Source organism: Hylobates moloch, unplaced genomic scaffold, assembly GCF_009828535.3.
Source record: "Hylobates moloch isolate HMO894 unplaced genomic scaffold, HMol_V3 SCAFFOLD_4, whole genome shotgun sequence".
In the NCBI taxonomy this organism is placed as follows: domain Eukaryota; kingdom Metazoa; phylum Chordata; class Mammalia; order Primates; family Hylobatidae; genus Hylobates; species Hylobates moloch.
Window position 1 is genome coordinate 40,520,888 of NW_026652279.1, and position 18,766 is coordinate 40,539,653.

Consider the following 18,766-nt stretch of genomic DNA (forward strand, 5'->3'; position numbering starts at 1 on the left):
TTTCGAACTCCTGAGCTCAGGCAATCCGCCTGCCTAGGCCTCCCACAGTGCTAGGATTACAGATGTGAGCCACCGTGCCTGGCCCTCCACATTTTAAAAGCCAAAAAGTGACTTTGAGGTGGTGGGAAAGGAGCAATGGCATCACTATGCAATGAATTTTGTTCCAGGAACAAACTCAGGTTTGCGTGAGAAGATTCATCAACAGAAAGTCTGTTGCCCTTTGGAGTTTCTCTTTAGGCACTTGCTTTTTATTATGTGAAGTCAGAAGGGGACTTCAGAATGCATGGGTTTAGATTTTTTAATCCTTTTCTCTTGCTGATAGTTGGTTTGCTTGCTCAAGGGACTCTACCTTGTGGGCTAAGAGTATCATCAATATTCAACCTTCTTCGTCTGCTTGTGTGTTTATTGCAGTCTTCCTCAGAAGCTATTCATTTCTACAGCTTCAAACATCACTTTTATGCTGCTTCTTCATTGGTTTCCATTTCTGACTGTTCTCCTTACCTACTGGATATTTTTAGTTGAATTTTATGGTTTTACTAAAAAATTCAAAGCTCTCTTATATTCCTTATTTCCAAAAGAGTTACCGACATCTTCCTGGTTACTCATCTTCAGAAACTTAGAGTCACTGTTAACTTGTTCTTCACTCTTATTCCTGTCAAAAGTTAACCAACTTCCAAAACTCACACTAAATGTTAACTCCATCAAAATACCTTTCCTGGATCTACCAGGTCACAATAAGACTCTTCCATTTCTGATAGCAAATAGATCTGGAGTACTGCATTTAGAGTTCTTATATTGTTTTCCCTATAGTTATATATGTGCATTTATCTTTTCTAATGACTACAATTTTTCGAAGGGTATATATGAGTATAATGAAGTCTTAAGTATCTTTGCATTCCTTCAACAGTGAGCAAAGTATCTTATTCTTTAAGTTACATAATTCTCAAGAATTTAAAAAGAGTTCTTACAGTTATCAAATCATTTGATCTTTGCAGGATGTGGTAGATGAGTCGGGAAAAAAAGTGAAGACTAGAGGGATATAAGCACTTGGCGAAGACCACACAGGTAGGGGGTGAAGGAAATTCCTTGAACAGAGTTAATTTGACAAAGTTTGGTACTTTTTCTGATGTATCATGCCTCTTGTAGATATAATGGGTTGCTGACAAAGAGTGACTTAGTCTTGTTTACCTTATATTATAGAAGAGAAGTAAAGCAGAGATAATACTTTCAACTGATCTAACAATGTAGGTAATGGATTTTTGTAACACAGCCACATATGTATGCTAAAAATATATCTAAAATTTTAATTGCCTAAACTAAAAAGTGGTAGCTGGCTTTAAGTAAATATTAACCAATTTGTTTCTGTTGTACAGAAACTTGAAACTTACTTGCAGAAGCATCCCAAAATTTTATTGATCCATCTGCATGACTAGATGAGAAATAAATTAGCATTAATTAAAGTATACTAAATAAAAATCATAATCACTCCAAATGTACAGAAACTTGAGTTACTGTTGATACAATTTTGATTCAAAAATACCACTTTAATGAAAACTAATGTATGCTAAACCATTTCTAAGCTTAAAACAATGGCTCATTTCTTAATATACTAAAATCTAAAGATTCGAAAAAGAACCATAATTCCTTAGACTTTACTGTAAAAAGGTTATATGTGTAATGGCGAACAATCAAAAATGGCCTGTGGAAAGTGAACAACATATTTTCATGTAAAATTATTTATATTCAATAAAAGGATAGATAATTTTGATATTAATATAAATATGAATTGAATATCATAGTAAAATTAAAGTTAAGTTTCAAAATATAAAACCAAATCACCAAATATATCTAGAGTTGCATCATTATTTGGTAATAATCAAATGTCACTTCTATAAAAACTTTCAAGAAAACAGAAGAAAATATAATACTTCCCAACACTTTTGATGAAGTCAGCATTACCCTGACACCAAAACCACATAAAAACATTACAAGAAAAGAAAATTACAAACCGATATTCCTTATGAGAATAGGCATAAAAATTGTCAACAAAATATTGGCAATGCAAATCAAGTAATATATAGAAAGGATAGTACATAATGACTAAGTGGGTTTTCTTAGGAATGTAAGACAAACACTTAAAAAATCAACTACCATATTAAAATTCACCATATTGACAGATTACAAAAGAAAATCCATATAATCATCTCAATAAATGCAGAAAAAGCATTTGACATGATTTATCATCCATTCCTAAAAAAACTTTCAATAAACTAGGAACACAGGAAATTTCTATAACCAGATAAAGGGTGTGTAGGAACAACCTACCGATATCTGCTAACATACATAATAATGAAAGATTGAATGTTTTCCCCTAAGATCAGGAGCAAAGCAAAAAAAAGTTCACTCTCACCATTCTTATTCAACATCTTATTGGAGGTGTTAAGCACAGAGATAGGGAAGAAAAAGAAATAAAAGGCAAACAGACTAAAAGGGAAGGAATAAAATTGTATTTGCAGATTATATGGATATGTAGAAAATCTCAAAGATTCTATAAAAAGGATACTGGAACTCATAAATGATTAGCACAATTGTAAGACACAATATCAATACACAAAAATCAATTGCATTTCCATTGAATAGCAATAGATATTTGGAAATAACAAAATAGTACCACTTACAACAGTACCAAAACCAAGAAATAGATAAAATCTAACACAATTTGTGCCAGATCTGTATGCTGAAAATTATAAGATGTTGACCAAAAAATAAGGCATTAATAAAAGGAGATATATATTATTGATAATTGTATGACTTATTAGATGTTTGTTCCCCTAAATGGCATATAAATTCAGTGTAATCACAATTAAAATATGGTAAAACAATTTTTTGTAGAAATAAACAAACAGATGGTCATACTGCCCAAAGCAATGTGCAGATTCATCACTATTCCTATCAAACTACCAATATCATTCCTCACAGAAGTAGAAAAAAAACTATTCAAAAATTCATATGAAACCGAAAAAGAACCTGAATAGCTAAACAAAAAAAAAAAAAAACAAAGCAGGAGGCATCACACTACTCAACTTCAAACTACAGTATAAGGCTACAGTAACCAAAACAGCATGGTACTGGTACAAAAACAGACACATAGACCAATGGAACAGAAGAGAAAACTCAGAAATAAAGCCTCACACCTACAACCATGTGACCTTTGACAAGGCTGACAAAAACCAACAATGGGGAAAGAACTCCATATTCAATAAGGGGTGCTGGGATAACTGGCTAGCCATATGCAAAAGAGTGAAAACTAGACCCTTACCTTTCACCATATACAAAAATTAACTCAAAATGGATTAAAGATTTAAATGTAATATCTCAAACTACTAAAATCCTAGAAGAAAACCTAAGAAATACCCTTCTTGATATCAGCCTTGGCAAAGAATTTATGGCCAAGCCCCCAAAAATGACTGTGACAAAACCAAAAATTGACGTGTAAGAACTAATTAAACTCAAGAGCTTCTGCACAGCAAAAGAAACTATCAACAGACTAAACAGACAACCTACACAATGGGAGAAAATATTTACAAACTATGCATCTGACAAAGGTCTAATACCCAGAATCCATGAGGAACTTAACAAACCAAAAAGCAAAAAACAGATAATCCCATTAAAAAGTGGGCAAAAGACATGAACAGACGCTTCTCAAAAGAAGTCTTATAAGCAGCCAACAAACATGAAAAAATGCCATCATCACTAATCATCAGAGAAATGAAAATCAAAACATGGCCAGGCATGGTGGCTCATGCCTGTAATCCCAACACTTTGGGAGGCCGAGGCCAGCAGATTACCTGAGGTCAGGAGTTCTAGACCAGCCTGGCCAAAATGGTGAAACCCTGTCTCTACTAAAAGTACAAAAATTAGCCAGGCGTGGTGGCACATGCCTATAATCCCAGCTACTGGGGAGGCTGAGGCAGGAGAATTGCTTGAGCTCAGGAGACAGAGATTGCAGTGAGCCGAGATTGTGCCACTGCACTCTGGCCAGGCCAACAGAGCGAGAGTCTGTCTCAAAGGAAAAAAAAAAAGGAAAAAAAAAAGAAAATCAAAACACAATAGGATACCATCATACAACAGTCAGAATGGCTATTATTAAAAAGTTAAATAGTAACAGATGCTTGCCAGATGGCAGAGAAAAGAGAATGCTTAAACATTGTTGGTAGGAATGTAAATTAGTTAAGCCACTACTGAAATTAGAAAGCAGTTGGGAGATTTCTCAAAGAACTTAAAACAGAGCTACAATTTGACCCAGCAATCCCATTACTGGGTATATAACCAAAGCAATATAAATCATTATACCTAAAAGGCACATGCACTCATATGTTCATTGCCATGCTATTTACAATGGCACGTGGAATCAACCTAGGTACCCAACAGCAGTGGATTGGATAAAGAAAATATGGTACATATATACCATGGAATATTACACAGCCATAAAAAAGAGTGAAATCATGTCCTTTACAGCAACATGGATGGAGCTGGAAGCTATAATCCTAAGTAAGCCAGAACAGGAACAGAAAACTAAATACCACTTGTTCTCACATATAACTGGGAGCTAAACATTAAGTACACATGGAAATAAACACAGAAACAATAGACACTGCAGATTACTAGACTGGGGAGGGAAGGAGAGGGATTTGGATTGAAAACTACCTATTGGGTATTATGCTCACTACCTGCGTCTAATATACCCATGTAACAATCCTACACATGTACCCCTGAATCTAAAATAAAAGCTGAAATTATTTTTTCAAAAGAAAAGAAACTAGATTAGTCAAAGCAATTTTGAAAAATAAAAACAAAATTGGATAACTCAAACTACATAAGGTTTAAGTCTCACCCTAAAGCTCCAATAAAGTTTTTGTGCTACTGGTGAAAAACAGACACATACATCAGTGAAACATAGTAGAGAGTCCAGAAATAGAACCATATGTATACGGTCAACTGATTTTTTATTTTGAGAGGGGGTTAGTCACTGAGTGGCTTACTCTACTTTAATAGCTTTATTCAGATGTAATTTACATAACTATAAAATTCACCCACTGTGAGTGTACAGTTTGATAATTTTTAGTAAATTTACACAGTTGTCACATTGACATCATCATCCAGTTTTAGAACATTTCCATTACCCCAAGAAGTTACCTCATGGCAATATGCAACACTCTTTCCCATCCCCAGTAGATCCCCAATGATCTACTTTCTGCTTATACAGATTCTTTTTTTCTTAGAATTTTTATATAAGTGGAACCCACATAATATCTACTGCATTTTGTGTCTGCATTATGCACTTAGCATAATGTTTTTGAGGATAATCTTTCTTACATGTATTAATAATTTGTTCCTTTTTGTTGCTAAATAATATTCCATTGTATGGATATACTCTATTTACCCCTTCACCAAATGATGAACATTTGGGTTGTTTTCAGTTTTTGGCTGTTACAAATAAAGATGCTACAAATGACTTTGTATGTTTACTCTAATTATAAACATATTTTTAAATTTTGTTACTAAAAAATCTGTAGGATGTTGGTCTGAGACTCTATATACCCTAACAAAATTTAATTCTATTTTATTTTTCATCATGTAATACTTGATATAAAAATAACAATGTATGTAACATAGATGTAATATACAGAATATAATCGTATTGAAACCACTCAACCAAAGAACTAACATTACTAATAACTTGCATCTACAGATGTGTGGTCTAACAGAGCAGTCCCCAATCTTTTTGGCACCAGGGACTAGTTTCGTGGAAAACAACTTTTCCACAGATGGGGGTGGTGAGAGATGGATTTGGGATGAAACTGTTCCACCTCAGATCATCAGGCATTAGTTAGATTCTCATAAGAAGTGTGCAACCTAGATCTCTTGCATGTGCAGTTCACAATAGGGTTCGTACTCCTATGAGAATCCAATGCTGTCCCTGATCTAACAGGAGGCAGAGCTCAGGTGGTAATGCTCACTTGCCTGCCACTTACCTCCTGCTATGTGGCCTGGTTCCTAACAGGCCATGGACTGGTACTGGTCTGCAGACCAGGGGTTGTGGACCCCTGGCCTAACATATTACTTATCCTGGAACAAGGTCCATGTGTGCTTAAGGAGAATATTTTTCTCCTGTTGCTAGGTGTAGTGTTTTGTATATCTGTTAGGCCCAATTGTTCTATAGTGTTTTTCAAATACCCTGTTTCCTTCTTGATCTTTCGTCTAGTTGATCTATTCATTATTGAAAATGCGACATTGAAATATACTACTATTATTGTGTTATTCTGTTTGTTTCTTCAATTTTGTCAATGTTTGCTTCATATATGTTGATGCTCTGTTGTTACGTTCATATGTATTTGTACTTTTTATATCTTTCTGTTGGATTGACTCTTTTATTATTACGTAATGTCTTTCTTTGTCCCTTGTGAGTTTTTGACTTAAAGTCCAATATAAATGTGTCCATCTCGTTTTCTTTTGGTTACAATTTGCATGGTACATCTTTTTCTATCCTTTCACTTTCAACCTATGTGTGTCCTTAAATCTAAAGTGAGTTTCTTGGAGGCAGCATATAGTTCTACTTTTTTCAATGAAGCCATTCTATGTCTTTTGATTAGGGAGTTTAAGCAATTTACATTTAACATAATTATTGGTACAGAAGAACTTACTAATGCCATTTTATTATTTTCTATATGTTATGTGGTTATTTTGACTTTCTTTTCTTCTCTTGCTGGCTTCCTTTGGGTTTTGTTTATTTTTTTTTAGTGACATACTTTTATTCTTTTTCATTTTCTTTTGTGCATCTTCTATAGGCATTTTCTTTGTGTTTATCATCAGGATTACATAAAATATCTTCTAGTTATACCAATCTATTTTAAACCATAACAACTTTAACTACATACAAAAAATCTACTCCTTTACATTCACCCTCTCTTCATGTTATTGATGTCACAAATTACATATTTTTATATTTTGCATCTATTATCATAGTATTATAGTAACTTTTATGTTGTTATTGTTTAAATTATATGCCAGAAATCAAAGTGATTTATCCACCACCTTTACAATCTTATAATATTCTATATTTGTCTATAAATTTAACTTTACCAGAGAGCTTTTAAGTTTTTGTATGCTTCGGTGGTGTTGTCCAGTGTATTTGTTTCAACTGAAGGAACTCTCAGCAATTCATGTAAGACATGTCTAGTTGTGATGAATTCCTACAGTTTTTATTTATATAGGGAGGTCTTATTGCTCCTTCATTTTTGAAGTTGGTTATGCTAAATATAGCATTCTAAGTTGGTGGGGTTTTTTTCTTTCAGCACTTTGAGTATATTATCCCACTGCCTTCTAGTCTGCCGTGCTTCTGCTAAAAAACCTGCTGACAATCTCATGGGGATTTCCTTGCATATGATAAGAACTTTTCTTCTTATGCTTTCAAGATTTTCCTTTTGTTTTTGATTTTCGACAGTTTGATTATAATGTGTCTCTTTATGAGCTTCTTTGGGTTCATATTATTGGATTTATTTAAGCTTCTTGAATTTGAATTTCCATTTCTTTCCTCCAACTTGGGAAATTTTTGACCATTATTTCTTCAAGTAAGCTCTCTGTTCCATTCTCTCTACTCTATTCTATCTCTGTCTCTCTCTCTCTCTCTCTCTCCCTCTCTCTCTCTCTCCCCGCCCCTTCTTAAATTCCCATAATGTGTACATCAGTCCACTTGAATGTGTTTGTAAGGCTCCTAGGCCCTCTTCTTTTTGTTCCTCTGACTCAATAATTTCAAGTGACCTATTTTCAAGTTCACTGACTCTTTCTTCTGCTTGGCCAAGTCTGTTGTTGACACTCTGTAATGAATTTTTCAAAACAATTATCATATACTTCAGATCTAGAATTGTTTCTTTTTAATAATTTCAAACTCTGTTGATATTCTCATTTTGTTCATGCATCATTTCCCTAATTTTGTTTAGTTTTCTATTTGTATTCTCTAATATATTGAGTTTCTTTAAGATGATTATTTTGAACTCTTCATCAGGTAATACACAGATTTCTGTTTCTTTAACTCTTTTCCCATTTAGAATAAAAAGTACAGCTCGCTTCCAGTGCTCCTTTAATTTTACATAAACACACTTTTTGAGGCTGAAGAAAGTTTGACTGGTTTTCAATGTGAAAATAAAATATGAAAACTGTTTCTGGAGTTATTTCTGGACAGAACTAACATCAGAATAGTCTATTTCAGAAAAAAGTAAATTCACTAAATGAATCCTCAGCCAACAACTGTACAAGAATGATGTTAACTTCACACGTAGGAATGCTATGTTTTCTAGGATAAGACATTTTCAGTGATGGAGAATTACTATATTTTGTAAATGGAAATACCACTACTAAAACCAGAATGCTAGAAATAGAATGATATCTTTTATTTCCAAAGTCAATATACTAGAGTGATACAACAATAATAATAAAAGAGATATTTTGAGGCAAAGTTATCTTGGCATAAATGTTATAGCTGCAAGTGCTGCCAGTGAGTATTCTTGGGGCAAGTAGGAAAAGGGTTAAAATCAGTTACTAGATTTTTTTTTTTTTTTTTTTTTGTCTCTTTGACTGGGCCATGTTTCCCTGTCTCTTTGTATGCTTTATTTTTGTTGACTTTAATGTGAAAAAGTAGTCACATCCTTATGGACTGACTTTGTACAGGGGACATTTTTCATAAATCAGCCCGGGTAGAGATTCTAACAGCCTCTCAAACCTTTTATGGGAATTTGTCTTCTCTGGGCTTGTGCATGTAATTCCTAACTAGTGAAGTTTTCCAGTTTCTTTTTCAGGAACTTGTAGTATCTGGCTGCCTCTAGTATCTGTCTGAAATACTGCAGGTTCTCTGATGCTACAAGCCACTGAAATATATTTTGCTCTCAGTGGCACCCAAGTATCCAAAGTATGCCAGATCTCTATCAGATGATACAGAAACTACTCCCTTGAGCAGCCGCTATAACGTATATCCAGAACATTGTGTATATCTTCCACTCTTTTCCTTCCCTCAAAAAGGTGAAGCCATGAGTTGCACTTTTCCTCCTAATTGTGAGCTGTGCCAGCTTGGAAAAAGGACTTACGTGGCTGAAACGCCCTGCTTTTCTTACCCATTTCAATGTGACCATTCTTGGCTTTGAGCTTGTCTGGGGTACTGTGACTTCCTAAACGGTTTCTGAAGTTGTCTTAATGGCTTTTTGGACCATATATTGTTGTAAAGTGAGTGTGCCTGTGGAGAACAAAGTCTAGGGCTTCCTATTCTGTCACCTTGTTGATGTCACTCTCAATTAATTCTTTTTTATAGTTTTTTGTTTTCTGTCTTTTTACTCCCAAATTGTCTATGCTATTATATTTGAAGTGAGTGTATTGCAGATAACATATAGTTGGTCATGTTTTTAACCCACTCTGTCAATCTCTATATCTGAATGGAAGTATTTAGACCATTTCTATTTAATATAATTATTGATATATTAGGGCTTCAGTATACCATATAATTTTTTCTGTTTCCTTTTTTTCTGCCTTCCTGTTACTTGAATTATTATAGTGCTTCCATTTTGATGTGTCAGTAGTGTTTTTAAGTGTACCTCTGCATAATTTTTACAGTTTTTTTAGGTATTACATTGTACTACAACTTATCACATTCTATGAGTGTCATCTGATTACCAGTTCAAGATATATAAAAGCCTTGACTCTTTTTACATCCTTTTACCCTCTCCTATTTATAATTGTGTTAAATATCTCCTTTATACACATTTAGAACCACACCAGACAATGTGATTATAGTAACATCAGACACTGTTACTATAATCTTTGCTTCAACCATAAAATATACATTTAAAAATCCAAGAGATGGAAAGCCTATTGTATTTATCCATACTTTTGTTATTGCATTATTTCTTCCTTCTTGATGAACCAAGGTTCATTTCCTTTCTGCATAGGGAACTTCCTTTAGCTACTTTTTTAACGGTAGATTTGGTGTTGAAAAATTCTTAGTTTATTGCATCTGGAAATGATGGATTTTGATCTTGATTTGGCCTTAATTCTTGAAGGATATTTTCATTGGGTATAGGATTCAGGATTGATAGTTCCTTTCTTTCAGTACTTGAAAAATACTCATTTTTCCTTTTGGCAGGCAGGGTTTCTGATGAAAAATCTGCTGTCATTCAAATTGGTTTGGCCCTATAGGTTAGATGTCAATTCTCTATTGTGGCTTTCCAGATTTTTTTCTTTTAGTGTTTACTGTTCAGAAGTTTGACGATAATTTATCTTGGTATAGATTTATTGGGGTTTGCTCGGCTTCTGGAATCTGAAGGTTCATGTTGTTTTGCTAAATTTGATAAGTCTTCAGCCATTACTTCCTTAATACTTTGCAGTCCCACCCTCTTTCTTCTCTCCTTCCTCATTTATTTCTGTTGACACAGGGAAGGGGATAGGGAGTGGTAGCTACTCATTATTGCTAGGCAGTGGTGAGAATTCCAGCTCCCCACTGACACCACAGGGGAGGGGTTTCACCCACCATGATTCAAAGCCTAGTTCCCTACTCTGCTTTATCTGACACTCTGGGGAAGGTGGGGTACCTCATTATACCCTGATGAGGGTGAAAGTCTAAGCTCTCCACTTGGCGTTTACTGGAGTGAGTTGGGGTGGGGCCACAGTTGTGTGTGTGGGAGGAAGTTGTGTGTGTGTGTGTGTTGTTGTTAAACCTAAAAAGAGAGATTATTTTCTAAATGTTTTCTGTCTTGATACACTGCCGCTTTCTTCATTCCATGGTTAAAGAGAGCCAGATTTTGTTGGGATTTTTAATTTGTGTTCATCCTCAGTTCTAGGTTACTATCTTCTTTAGCTCTAATTCTAGGATATATGAGGCAGAAAGAAAACTTAAGGAACTGACTTCCATGCCATTCTCTAAGACTTAGGGGTCCTACCTGGTCTGACGCTTCTTCACATTTCCCAGTCATCTTATGTTTGTCTTATATGTAATATCCAGAGTTTTTAGTTGTTTAGTGGGAAGAATAGGAAAAAATATATTTACTCTATCTTCCCATTAGCAGATCCCTTAATTACTTTTTAAATCTCATATTTATCATTAGCTATGTCTCTATTTTTGTTCCTAATATTAAAACATCAAGTGGGTTGTCATACAAAGAAGTGTTATTTCTGGTGCTGTAAGTTTTGAGAAATATTTAAAATAACCATCTCGTACAGATAAAGAGCAGTGATTCCTAAATTTCGCAGAGTTTGTAAGGGCCTTTGTAAAGCTAATATTCTGTGATTTCCAGTGAAGACTAATATCTCATGACTTCCCCACTTTGACCTTCTCCTGGTGATATAATCTATGCTTTCTTTTTTGTTATTATGTTTCTAATGGTTTGATTATATCCTCTGTCAAGATGAGAATCTTTGGGTAGAAGCTATTTCTTATATTTTTACTTTTACTTAAACTATTATTCTGCATAGAACACAATTATGGAAAAGTATCAAGACTCAGTAAACATCTTTTTGTTGATGAACTAATAACTCACAAAACACATCTACTTACCCAGTAATAATAATTTCTGGATATGTTTGTGCTCCAAGGTTCCAAGCTCCTCCACTGATTGGCCATTCCTAAATAGATTATCCAGAAAGAATACATACACACGTTTAAATGGCTTAGAAATTTAAAATGAAAATAGCTTAAAATAATGATAAAAAGTTCACTTAAACAAAAATAACTGTAAAATAATCAAGAATGAAGTGTGTTGCTGTCTTTTAATTCTTTCATTGAACAAACACCTCTAAATGCACAATTCCATCTCCCTTAAAAATACAGATTTTAATCAATCTTACCATTTATATAAACAAATCAAGGAAGTATTTTTAATTGTACAAATACAGTGTTGCTACATGTGTCATATAGTCTGTGTACCACCAAACTGTGGGGCCATTTAACATAGAAGCTATGTAAATACTGTCTCTTGAAGTTGTCCATCCCAACAGCCCTGGGAGAATAACAGAAATCATAACAGATAATCTGTTACAATTGTAAATAGTTTAATCTTGTAGTAAACTATAACAAAAAATTCTAGGATGTTATTTAACAAATAACTTTTAATATGTTTCCTAAACCATTAATTAATTAATTAATTAATTGATTAATTATAAACTAGGAAGACCTGAGTCTTTTTATTTTCTTAAAACATATTTTTTCATCTAAAATAAAGGTTACATCTTACGACTCAAATATATATTAGTATAAGTACATACTTAGTATATAAATGTACATAATAGATAAGTATATCTTAGTATATAATTATATACCTTCTGTATAAGAAATTATATTCCTATAGGCTTAAAGCTATGTAGCATTTAGAAAATTTGAATTTAAGAAGTTATGTCTTTAATAGATGTTGGCTTATAACTTAAAAAGAATTTAGTTAAGTCCTCCTATATGGAATGTAAGAAAATAAAGTAATGGGAAAAAGTATGATCATGTGATATGAATACAAGAAAAGTTATTTATAATTTCTACTTTTACCTTATTACTGTATCCTTGTTTTTTATGCTTGACTCCTATAGAATACAGTACTAGAATCAAATCCGGAGGACAATCTGCAAAGTATGCTGTGCATGTAACTGGTGATTCATGAATGTCCATGGGATATGGATTTTCAAAGATTGGAAAACTAATAGATAAAGACAATATATCAGTGTTATTTTACAAAGAAAAAATAGAAAATAATTTTGATAAAGTAAGCCCTAAAATGTCTCTAAACATTACTATAAATTTTGCTTGTTTTTTAAGTACCATAAAACAAGAATTGTATGAACAAAAATGCTCTTTTTGTAATAGTAATTTATAAAATGTAATATTAATAGTAGTAAAATTTTACTCAAGCTCAAAATTTACTTCTCATAATTCTAACATTCCACAGTGGCATTGCTTTGCTAATATAGATACAATGAATTCTATTAATCTGAAACTATTATATAACAAGTTTACTTAGTTAATTCATTAAAAATAAAGTAAGCACTTTACCTATATACAATGGTAAATATTTATTTAGTATCCTTATAAATATTAAAATATAAGTAAATTTTGATTTTCTTTCAATGGGAGTGCTATGGTTTGGATGTATGTCCCCTCCAAATCTCATCTTGAAATTTAGTCTCCAGTGTTGGAGGTGGAGCCTAATGAGAGGTGTTTGGCTTATGGGGCAGATCCTTCATGAATTGATTAATGTCCTGTCTTGGAGGTGAATGAGTTCTCCCTTTTTGTTCCTGTGAGGGCTGGTTGTTAAAAAGAGCCTGGAGCCTCCTCCTTCTCACTTGTTTCTTCTTTCATCATGTAATCTCTGCACACACCAGCTCAGCTCCCCTTCACCTTTCACCATGAACGAAAACAGCTGAGGTTCTCACCACATACAGATGCCCAATCTTGTAAACAAAATAAACCTTTTTTTTTTTTTTTTTAAATTACTAGCTTCAGGTATTCCTTTATAGTAACACAAAATAGACTAAGACAGAAAATTAGTACTGAGGAGCGGGGTATTGCTATAAAGATACCTGAAATTGTGGAAGCACTTTAGAAAAGAGTGATGGGTAGAGGTTGGAAGAGTTTGGAGAGCTCAGAAGATAAAAAGATGAGGGAAAGTTTGGAACTTCTTAGAGATTGGTTAAGTAGTTGTAACCAAAATACTGAAAGAAATACGGGCAGAAAAGGCCATGCTAATGAGGTCTCAGACAGAAATTAGGAACTTATTGGAACTGGAGCAAATATCCCCATTGTTGCACTGTAGCAAAGAACCTGGCTGCATTGTTGCACTGTAGCAAAGAATTTGGCTGCATTATGGAAGGCTAACCTTAAGAGTGATGACCTAGAGTATCTGGAAGAAAAAAATTCTAAGCAGCAAAGTGCTCAAGAAGTGGCATTGTTACTTTTAACAGCTTACACTAAATTATGTCCACAATGGAATCACCTAAAGGAAGAATCTATAATTAAAAGGGATGCAGAGCATTAACATTTGAAAAATTTGCAGCCTGGCCATGTGGTAGTAAAGAAAAGAGTGTTTTCAGGAGAGGAATCTAAGCAACTACTTGCTAAAGAGATTAGCATGACCAGTAAGAGAGCAAGGTATTAATAGTCAAGACAACGGACAAAAGGCGTTTCAGAAATCTTTGAGGCCACCCATCCCATCACAGTCACAGGAGCCTAGGAGAACAGAATGGTTTTGGGGGACAAGTCTAGGGCACCACTGCCCTGTGCCCCTTTGGGTCACTGTTCCTCACATTCCTACAACTCCAGCTCCCACTATGTCTCAAATGGACCCAGCCACTGCTGGGGTTGCTGCTCCAGAGGGCACAAGCCATAGCCTTGGTGGCATCCACATGGTGTTAAGTCTGCAGGCACCCAGAACATAAGAGCCATGGAGGCTTGGAAGCTGCCCCCTAGATATCAGAGGATATATCAAAAAGCCTGGGTGCCCATGCTGAAACCTGCCACATAGGCAGAGCCACCAGCAGTGTGCAACCTCAGTCTGGAAAAGCCTCAGGCATTCAACTCCAACATATGAAAGCAGCCACATGGGCTGTGCGCAGCAAAAACATGGGGACAGGACTGCCAAGGCCTTGCGAGCCCACCCCTTGCACCAGTGTTCCCAGGATGCAGGACATGGAGTCAAAGAAGATTATTTTGGAGCTTTAAGATTTAATGTCTACTCTGCTGTGTTTTAAAGCTGCATGAGACTTGTTACACCTTTCTACTGGAATGGAAATGTTTACCCAACACCTATACAACCATTGTTACCTTGGAAGTTAAGAACTTGTTTCATATTTTATAAGCTTACAGCTGAAAGTAACTTACTTTGTGTCTCAGATGAGACTTTGGACTTTGAACTTTTGAATGGATGTTAAAATGAATTAAGACTTTTGAGACTATTGGAAAGGAATGATTGTATCTTATACGTGAGGACATGAGTTTTGGGGATTCAGGTGAAGAATGCTATGATCGGGATGGTTTTCCCCTTCACAGGGGCAGATTCCTCATGAATAGATTAATGTCTTCCCTTAAGGACGAGTTCCCATTCTTAGTTCCCATGAGAGCTGGTTGTTTAAAAAAGCCTGAAACCTGTCCCCTCTCTCTCTTTCTTTCTCACCATGTGATTTCTGCATATTCTGACTTCCCTTCACGTTCTGAGATGAGTAGAAACAGCCCGAGACCCTCAACAGATGCAGACACTCAACCTTGGACTTTCCAGACATCAGAATTGTGAGCCAAACAAATAATTTTTCTTTATAAATTATCTAACCTTGAGTATTCCTTTACAACAATATAAAAGGGACTAAGACAAAGAGGTAATATATAGGAAACTTTTAAATTTTTTTGCAGGAATAATGAAAAGATGTGTGGCATATGTAGGTTTGTGCGTATGTGACTGTGTATATCTAAAAGATCATTTCCTATGTAAACTACAGAACATAGTTGGAATGAAGACTTATGGATGTAATAACTTTCATATCCTCAAGCCTACTATAACCTTAAAAAGGAAATGAGTAAAGAATCAAATCAAAAATTCCTGTAGCTATTTAGAACATCATATGTACAAGGCACTATACTAGGAGGAAATTAGTATTATTCTACGCTATATCTGTTCCAGCTCTGTGTCATCCTATAACTTCTGACACACTGTGTTTTTTTAGGGTAGGAGGTGCTTGTTACAAAACAGTTTTTTGCCATATTATTAGGAACTTAATTAAAAAATTAGGAGTTTAGTCCAATCTCCAGAGAATACAGTGTGTGTGTGTGTGTGTGTGTGTGTGTGTGTGTGTGTGTGTGTGTGTGTGTGTGTGTGTGTGTGTGTGTGTGTGTGTGTGTGTGTGTGTGTGTTCTGGCAGGAGTTCTCTTTCTACCAATCTAAAATGTTGCAGATAGTATCCCAAATAAGAATAGTTATATATGCAAAATCAGGTAAAGGAACAATTCATGTCTAGTTAAGTGACAAGTAGGTTAAACTAGAGGTACCAGAGGTTAAACTAGATATATCAGAGATTCTCTGTTTCAGAGTAGAAATTATTAATATTTCTAAGATTACAGAGTTAGAAGATAAATGGATCCCTTTGAAGACCAGGCCTACAATTTAGAATTTGATAATAGCAAGAGGTAACGATAATAGGCTCCTGACAAAAAGAAATATTGTGAAAATTTTTCAGAAAAATTATTTTAGTACATTGGCAAAGAGTAGGCAAAAAGATATTAAAAAAAGAAATAATAACTAAAAATTTACTAGAGAAATTTAGACATAAAGAAATCAATAATAGAAATAATTTGTAAACCCTAATGCTTGCCTTTGGGTTGGGGATTAAATGGAAAGAAAAAGATCAAAAGAAAAAAAATTGAAAAAGATTCCAAAGTTACAACTTGTTTAACATTCAATATAGCTGAGAGGTAACTATTTGGAGGGAAAGAGAACATACTCGGTTTCTGACATATTAAATTTCATGTAATAATCAGTGAAATGGGAAGGCCACATAGATTTTAATACATGCTAAAGAAGGTAAATGTTAGATGAAAACTTGCAAACAAAATGTTAATTCACATACTTACATAGGGTAATGAAAAGCACAAGAATGTATGTATACATAAAATGGTAACTTTTATGTTATACATAGTCTATCACAATAAAACAAAATTTAAATGAAAGTATATATATATATATATATATATACTGAAGAAAGTGGGCATGAAAGGTAAAGCATAATGGGCCTGCAAAGATGTTAGATACACAAAGTGTGAGTAACCAACAAATATGATGTAGAAAGAAGAGTTGAGTATCAATGAGATTAGAAGAGTACGTTTTAATAAGACTCACATTAGAAATTCTTAGAGGAATAAGCATAAATCCTTACATCTACACAAAAAGTGTAATGTTGATAAATAGGGCAGCTAAGCAGAATTCCCAGTTAGGATGATTTTATGGCCCAAATCCTACATCCCTTTCAAAATACTGAGAACAATATCTGCAAATTAGTATGAGGAAGAACCCTGGATCTTACATTTACAAACAACTTGAAGAGTAGAATTCGGACTGATTTATTCAACAAAAATTTATTGAGAGCTAACTCCATGTGGAGACAGAGCCCCTCCTGCATGGAGCCTACAGCCTAGTGGGGAGACAATCTTTAAGCAACAGCAAATAGAAAATTGTATCTGTGTCAAAAGCTATGAAGAGAGAAATGTGGGAGGTATGAGAGCCCATACTAGGATATGTGACCAAATTATATAGATAATGATTTTTTTTAAATAAGGAAGTGATATCTGACTTGAGAATCTTACAGATAAGATATTAATAAGAAGAAAAAATGAAGAGAAAGTTATTCCAGGCCAAGGAGAGACAACTTACAAAATTGTGTTACAAATATATGAGGCTAAAAGATCAGTGGGTGAAGAACATATAATGATGGAAATTATTTTCATGCTATTACCATAATAATAAAAATGTATAGTTAGATTTTTACGACAATGTAAAGGAGTGGAGAGCACCACTATTATAGCATTATTCTACACTTGTTTCAATTGCCTGTAACATAATGAAAAAGGAAAAAAAGTAAAAGAAGGCCCCTGTCTTCTCTGCCCCTGAGATTCTGGTCTTCCGTGTTGTCTGCAGCACTAGTGCAATAATACTTTCATCATGTGTCATTTTCCATTACTCAGCTATCACATTGTACAAGTTTTCATAATGATTTTCTTTAAGGAAACAACAAAAATGTGATCAATTTTATGTGTCCTGAGTCTCCAATGCTTCTGTCCAAACATCAGGTGCTGCCTTTAAGTTGTCTCACAATTTTCTCAGTGTTTCCCAAATTCTCCTGGTTTCATTTTCACCATTGAACCAAAGTGCATTTCTGTAATTCTAGCAAACCAATATTCACACAAAGAATATTTCCTATCTAAAGAATACAAATGCCAATAATCTAAAATAAATAGAGTTTAAAAGTGTTAATCTGTACATGGATAACTTACTTGCTTTGTGTCAGATCAACTACAATGAGATCTTTCTCCAGAAGTACTACGACAGCATAGGGCTCTTGAAATTCTACAAGTAAAAATAAAACATGAAAAGTTTTCATATTGTATATACTATAAAATCAGCAAAACTGCAGTTCCTTTATCCCTATACAAATATTATTTAAATGATGTGAGAAGACCAAACTATATGCCAAAGTAAGAAGTCACAAAAAGCACTTAAAAAAAGTTGTGCTTCTCAGATTTAATATTAAGATCACCAGAAAGAACAAGAAACAAATTAAAAGTAGCGTAGTATAGAGTTAAATATATCTCAATAATCATGGAGTGATTATAATATTGGATTATGTGAAGACAGTGAATCTGTCACCTGATCTCACAAACATTTATCTTATTCTTCCATAACCTTTGTATTTTAGATCTGATTTTATGCCTACAAGGAGATGTACTGAGGGAATAGTATCTCTGCTTCTCTGGGATATGACATATATTCACATCTGTATAAGAGCAACACCGCTTATAATAAAAAGTTTACTTTCAATTCAATGTAATTTGAAATATATTTATAGGTTGTGTAACCATATCATATCAATCTGGTTCAACTTTTACATAACAAAGCTCTTCAGTTGCCATGGACACCCAGATTGAAGGCCACGTAACCTGAACATGCCAAGATAAGCCAAGCATGCAACCACAGGTAGAACCTAA

At 34.2% G+C, this 18,766-nt stretch overlaps 1 protein-coding gene across 5 annotated transcripts in view; it reads right to left on the reverse strand.

Moving 5' to 3' along the window:
* Window positions 1-18,766, reverse strand: part of STXBP5L (syntaxin binding protein 5L) — a 562,981-nt gene that overhangs the window by 221,994 nt on the left and 322,221 nt on the right. For all 5 annotated transcript variants that reach the window (XM_032150070.2, XM_032150069.2, XM_058437438.1 and 2 more), the window contains exons 12-15: window positions 18,056-18,128; window positions 12,575-12,722; window positions 11,597-11,664; window positions 1,389-1,429 (exon numbers count right to left, since the gene is read on the reverse strand). In XM_032150070.2, the coding sequence (XP_032005961.1) occupies window positions 1,389-1,429; window positions 11,597-11,664; window positions 12,575-12,722; window positions 18,056-18,128 (330 nt within the window). The remainder of the gene's footprint in view (window positions 1-1,388; window positions 1,430-11,596; window positions 11,665-12,574; window positions 12,723-18,055; window positions 18,129-18,766) is intronic.